This window comes from Moschus berezovskii, chromosome 8 (genome assembly GCF_049115385.1).
Source record: "Moschus berezovskii isolate FMDL1 chromosome 8, NW_MosBer_1.0, whole genome shotgun sequence".
Taxonomy (NCBI): domain Eukaryota; kingdom Metazoa; phylum Chordata; class Mammalia; order Artiodactyla; family Moschidae; genus Moschus; species Moschus berezovskii.
Window position 1 is genome coordinate 72,484,565 of NC_142467.1, and position 7,063 is coordinate 72,491,627.

Here is a 7,063-nt window from a genome sequence, read left to right on the forward strand (position 1 = left end):
TTTTAGGGGGAAGAGGCTATCACTTACCAAGTAAGGAAATGCAACAGAAGCATATTTGAAAGGAAGATATGAGACTTGAACATGCTAAACTTGAGATGCCTGTGGATTATCTGAGTAGGGATGTCCAGAAAGAAGAGATATTCTTGATTTTGAAGTTCTGAAGAGCAGTCTTGGCTGCAAACCAATACTTGGAGGTCATTATTGGTAACTGAAGCCATGAATGGGATCACCAGAAAGAGTGTATAGGGTGAGGAGAGAGCCAGGTAAATTCCAGGGAATGATAATATTTAAGACCTTTTTGAAAGAAGAGGCATCATCAAAGGAGAATCCGCTGAGTTGATAAGGAGGAGAGTGTGTATTTATGGAAGTCAGTGGAGAAGAAGTTTCCAAAAGGAAATATGATCAACAGTAAATAGGAAGATGGGAGAAGTCTGTACCTTACACGCATTGTCATTTTTTGACCAATTAAAATTTTATTTATATTTATGTTATGGGGCTTTGATGGACATATTTATCAGTTGGAGAAGGGGGAAATTATTCTAGGTATCATAACTCATCACAAGAAGCATACTTGTTGCTAATTTTCTTTTTTCCCAAAAGGATGGATCTACACTTTTCTTGATTCTTTTCGACAGATTGTCTCTGCTTTCAGACAAGGAAACATCAGGTCCCAAGGATTGAGTGGCCTGGCTGAAATCATAGAACAAGCACATAACAGGACTGGAGTTCAAATGAAGGTCACATCATTCTTAATCTAGTAATATTCACTCTCAAAGTAGGAGAAGACTGGACAGAATGGAACTGAATAGCAAAACAGATAACACAATGCATGAGTTAGGATTATCTAGGGAAAATTGTGAAATAATTTTTAAATCCTTCTTCATAAGAGTCATTACATTGTCTTCTGCTATTTGAAAAGGCAAAAAGCCATGGGAAGGTTCAACACAAGTTTCAGAGAAGGTTTCATTTTAATGGGCTTCTCAGATTGGTCTCAACTGGAGCCCATCCTTTTTGTCTTTATTTCAGTTTTCTACTCCTTAACTATCTTTGGCAACACCACCATCATCACTCTTTCCCTCCTGGAACCTCAATTGCACACGCCCATGTACTTCTTTCTTAGACATCTTTCCTTCCTGGACCTCTGCTATACCACCAGCACCGTGCCCCAGCTGCTGATCAACCTTCATGGACTCGACCAGACCATCAGCTATGAAGGGTGTGTGGTCCAGCTCTTCAGCTCCCTTGCCCTAGGCTCCACTGAATGTGTGCTCCTGGCGGTGATGGCCTTTGACCGCTACGCTGCTGTCTGTCATCCACTCCACTACGCAGCCATTATGCACCCCTGCCGCTGCCAGACACTGGCTATTGCCTCCTGGATAGGAGGCTGCATGAACTCTCTGGTTCAGACAGGCCTCATGATGGCTATGCCTCTCTGTGGTCTCCATCTCCTGAATCACTTCTTCTGTGAGATGACTGTTCTCCTGAAGCTGGCTTGTGAGGACACAGAAGGGACAGAGACCAAGATGTTTGTGGCTCGAGTCATCAACTTGGTTGTTCCTGCAGTACTAATTCTAGGCTCCTATGTATACATTGTTCAGACAGTGCTGAAAGTCAGGTCAGTGGCTGGGAGAAGAAAGGCATTTGGGACCTGTGGGTCCCATCTCTTGGTGGTTTCCCTTTTTTATGGCTCAGCCATCTATACGTACCTCCAACCCGTGCACAGTTATTCAGAGAGTGAGGGAAAGTTTGTAGCCCTTTTTTATACCATAGTTACCCCTATGCTCAATCCTCTAATTTATACCCTAAGGAACAAGGATGTGAAGGGGGCTGTGAGGAAGGTACTAGGGAGAGGCAGATACTCAGTGTAGGAGAGAAAAGGAGGAATAATTCAGTCATCTGTCGTAGCTCTCACACCTTGGAGCCCACCTGATCCCTGAAGGGGAGTTCAGTTCAGGTCAGTCACTCAGTCGTGTCCGACTCTTTGTGACCCCATGAACTGCAGCATGCCAGGCCTCCCTGTCCATCACCAACTCTGAGTCCACCCAAACCTATGGCCATTGAGTCAGTGATGCCATCCAACCATCTCATCCTCTGTCGTCCCCTTCTCCTCCTGCCCTTGATCTTTCCCAGCATCAGGGTCTTTTCCAATGAGTCAGGAGGAGAGTTTGTCATTAGAAAATAGTCCTTTATAGGCCAGAGTTTTATTATGTTCCTTGTTTGGCAGTTGGGAGCGGATATTTCTTAGGACTCTTTCTAGTTCAATGTCTATTATTATGCAGAAGAGAGTAAGTGTTGATTCGTATCAGAACTTTCCAAAGGAATGAAGTTGGAAAAAAAGGTATACTATGGCTACCTCATGCGATGAGTTGACTCACTGGAAAAGACTCTGATGCTGGGAGTGACTGGGGGCGGGAGGAGACGGGGACGACAGAGAATGAGATGGCTGGATGGCATCACCGACTCGATGGACATGAGTTTGAGTGAACTCCGGGAGTTGGTGATGGACAGGGAGGCCTGGCGTGCTGTGATTCATGGGGTCACAAAGAGTCGGACACGACTGAGCGACTGAACTGAACTGAACTGAATGGCTACTTATGGAAAGTGGGGAGGGAGTGGTTCTCAGCAAATCTGAGAGCGAGAGAAGACTTTATTGGAATGACAGCAAGTTTTCCAAAGTCAGTGATTCCCATGTGGTGCAATATAAATGGCACTGTCCTCACAGGGAGAAGAGATGAATTCACCCCTGTTCTTCTAATTAACCATGGCCCTCATATCTCTCAGGCTTCCCTTCTGGCTCAGCTGGTAAAGAATCTGACTGCAATATGGGAGATCTGGGTTTGATCCCTGGTTTTGGAAGATCCCCTGGAGAAGGGAAAGGCCACCCACTCCAGTATTCTGGCCTGGACAATTCCATGGACTGTATAGTCCATGGGGTCGCAGAGTTGGACACAACTGAGTGACTTTCACTTTCACTTCACTTTCATATCGCAGGACCATTTCTAAGATCTCCTTTGGTGGTTACCAGTCTATGAAACTTGACACAAATAGAGATCATGAACAGAGGTTCTTCATGGAGCATATATAGTCTCAGACATGAATATCATGTACCTATTTGAAGCAAAGACAAAATTATTAGGACATCACTGAGTAATGGGAAACATCAACATCTCATCAGCTGTACTGACAGTCTTATCATGCTGATTTGGGTCATGGACAAGGTCTTTTCCATGGAAGAGAAGAATATAGACAAAATGAGTATAAAAATAATGAGAAAGTGATATAGGAGAAGAAGAAAGAGCAGAAGAGAAAGACCAAAAAAAAAAAAAAAAAAAGAGAAAGAGAGAGATTCCTGTGGTAGGCAGTGGTGGGCAGGTCAGGAGACTCTAGGGCAAGGGTGGGGAAGGCAGTGGACACTTGAAATTCCAGTACTGTCTTTCCAATCCACATACTCAAATGATGCTTTCATGTCAAAGGCAGATATTATTGTTGATAATCTTTTACAGTAAGTCTCAGTGATTTTCATGTTTGGTTAATCTTGTTTTATTCCAGTAACAACAACGAATATTTGCTTGCTATTTTAAAAACATTTTGAATAAATTATTAATAATCTTTACAACAGCCTTATGAAAGTTTTGTCATTTTCCCTATTTATGATTAAACTGAAGTCTCAAAGTTTTAAGTAACTTTTCCAGGTTCAGTGAGGCTGAGGTCCAGATTTATGTCATCCTAAATCCAACCTTTGTTACTACATCTTACAAATTCTTCTTTTAAAAAAAAAAACAGTGTACTGTCGCATCTTTTAAATTTTTTAAATTAATTACTTAAATCCTATCAACTTATCCACTACTTAAGTAGCTCAAGAAACTAACCAACAATCTTCCTGGAATGAATGGTTTTCCTCTTAAATGTTGGGCATGTGAGTTCCTAGTAAATCAAGGTTCAAACTCTTCAAACATATGAATTAACCTAATAGAGAAAAAGAGATTATTTGAATCATCAGTGCAGAATTTAATAAACTTATTTTTGGTTAATGTGTTATTCTTTCATTTGATATGCAGAAAAATAGCCTCTCAATTGTATTGAGAGGAACATATCACTAAAGTAATTTGTGAAGATTAATTAATTTAATTGGAGAATAATTATTTTACCATATTGCGATGGTTTTTTGCCAGACATGAATTGGCCACAAGTATGCATGTTTAAGAGGCCTCTGGAACAATTGGGTATATACAGTTTGCAAGTCAGTTCATACTGGAGGCAAATGCTATCTCCATAGGAACCTACACCCTTGGGTGTAGATCTTAGATCTTCTTATCCATGGCAGTGGCTAATTGATCATCAGAGGGCATGCATCCCAGTAGCCACGCCAGAGTCACTGAGTGATTCAAAGTTTCCCTCACCTATCCAAGAGAGGTCAGAGGTGAATTCCCCTGAGAGAAACAGAATAGTAACACCTTGGCACTGTTTCCATTATCTGATTCTTTGTGATCTCATGGACTTCAGTCTGCCAGGTTCCTCTGTCCTTGGGATTTCCCAGGCAAGAATACTTGAGTGGGTAGCCTTTTCCTTCTCCTGGGGATCTTTCCAATCCAGGGATCGAACACAGGTCTCTTGCTTGTCAGGGGAATTTTTTACCACTGAGTTACCAGGGAAGCTTCCTTCTAGAGTCCAAAGGGATGCGATTAGAAATTTTGCCATTTGTCCTTAGCCAGCTAAACCTTCAAAGTGGAGTTTTGAGTTGGAAGTAATGTTGCGTGAAATACTTAAAAGGAGGGCTTATCTGTTGAAAAGAAAGGGAGACTTAGAGAAAAGACTGTATAGGATTGGCTCTCAAGTGAAAAATTAAAGGGTGATTTAAAAAATAAAGGAGAAACTGTAAGAACTTAGATATATTTCAGCAAATACCGGGAAAAACTGTTACTAAAGATTTGAAAAACATTTCTGGACTTTATAACCTGTTATATCTTTTTAAATTTCATTGGTTTTACTGGTATTACTTTTAATTGATACTAATAGGAAATTCCTCATTGAGTTGAGTGCTTACTAAGGAGATACTTCTTGTTGGGAAGGTGCTTTAACTGCAGAAAGGAAGGATCAGACACACCCACCTCAGAACCAGCATCAAAAGAGAATACTGCTATCCTCAGGGAGGTAGTAGTGAGTGTGTGTATGTGTGTGTGTTTTGGGTGGAGAGATGAGCCTTTGTGATGCATACATGTGCTGGGGTGAGGGTGATCCTTCAGAGACTTGATGTGACACCAGGAGACTGAACAGCAGGAAAAGACCATAGGTAATATTCAGCACTGGTCATGTTCATCTTCGTCCAGTTTCTATTCTTTTATATGCACAAAAGGATGGGTAATCCTTTCTCCTTAACCTTATTCTTGCATCTCAGTGCTCAGATGTGCCTCATGAACCATGATCTGAGTCAGAAGCATAGTAAAGAGCTGCTGCTGCTGCTGCTGCTGCTGCTGCTGCTAAGTCGCTTCAGTCATGTCCGACTCTGTGCAACCCCATAGACGGCAGCCCACCAGGCTCCCCCGTCCCTGGGATTCTCCAGGCAAGAACACTGGAGTGGGTTGCCATTTCCTTCTCTAATGCATAAAAGTAAATAGGGAAAGGGAGGTCGCTCAGTCGTGTCCGACTGTTAGCGACCCCATGGACTGCAGCCTACCAGGCTCCTCCATCCATGGGATTTTCCAGGCAAGAGTACTGGAGTGGGTTGCCATTGCCTTCTCCAGTAAAGAGCTAGGAGATGCATTTGGGGCATAGAGTCCTTACTCACGTCAAACATGCATGAATTTTTGAAGATTTTTGTGTCCTTTTCTAGCTCTTTGTGGGGTTAATGTGAAAGGTCTGAGCTATGACACTTCCTTTATTATAGTCAAGTCCAGGGCATTTTCTTAGTTATATTAATATTTTAACTTGAAGACTGGGACTAATAGAGGAACAATTCTTTCTTTTTCTCTTTCGGTTTTATTGAGGTATTCACATACAACACTGTACAAATTTAAGGTGTATAGTATAATGACTTAACTTATATGTATTATAAAACAATTGTCATAATATATTCAGTTAACATTCATCATCTCATATAGACAAAGAAAAAGAAAAAAATTTTCCTTGTAATGAGAACTTTTAGGATGTACCCAACAGCTTTCACCTATACTATATAACAATGTTAACTACAGTCATTATGTTGTACATCACATCCTCAGAATTTGTCTTGTAAATGGAAGTTCATACCCTCACACCACAGTCCTCCCACACCCTTCATTTGTCTCTAGAAGCACAAATTTGATTTCTTTCTCTATGAGTTTTTTTTTTAAAAAGATTCCACATATAAGTGAGATTTGTCTTTCTCTGTCTCACTTACTTCACTTAGCATAATGCCTTCAAAATCCATTTGATCCAGTAATCCCACTTCCGAAAATACATCCAAAGGAAAACCAAATCACTTTTCAAAGATCTGCACCCCTACATTCATTCCAGCATTGTTCACAGTAGCCTAGACATGGAAACCATCTAAGTGTCCGTAGACAGATGGATGAATAAAAAAATGTAGTGTAAAGTTGGCTGGACAAGTTTGAGACACTCTAGATTCTGCAGGCAGCCATGTCAAGAACTTGTCCTGCTCACCAGTGAGCTGACACCAGTTCTGGGTCCCCAAGGGCCCTACAGTCAAAGACCCCAGGATGTGGTTCCACCAACCAGCAAGCTGATGCCAGCTCCAAGACATTTCGGACACTTCAGGTAGCTGCCCTTGGATCCAGGTCCATTCACCAGCAGGTCAACACCAACTTTGGAACACCATGAACCCCACAGCCAGCCATATCAGGGGCTGGCCCTGACCACTAGCAGACTGACTCTAGATCTGAGACCACTGGCTCTGTTACTACTCACCCCAGAACCTAGCTCTGCCCACCAGTGGTTAATAACTAGTCCCAGCAATCTTTAGGTTTCTACAGGCAGCCACCTCATGACCAGGCCCTCACAGTGGTCAGTAGCTCCCACACAAAGAGGGCCTAGCAACCAACTGGGCCAGAGGGATCAGATACACCTA

General features: G+C 42.1%; 1 protein-coding gene across 1 annotated transcript; it reads left to right on the forward strand.

Annotated features, from left to right (window-relative positions):
* The first annotated feature begins 929 nt into the window (after positions 1-929).
* On the forward strand, positions 930-1,868 carry LOC129559370 (olfactory receptor 2Y1-like). Its single transcript, XM_055431031.2, has one exon. It carries the CDS (start codon positions 930-932, stop codon positions 1,866-1,868), a length of 939 nt encoding a protein of 312 aa, XP_055287006.2.
* The last annotated feature ends 5,195 nt before the right edge of the window (positions 1,869-7,063 follow it).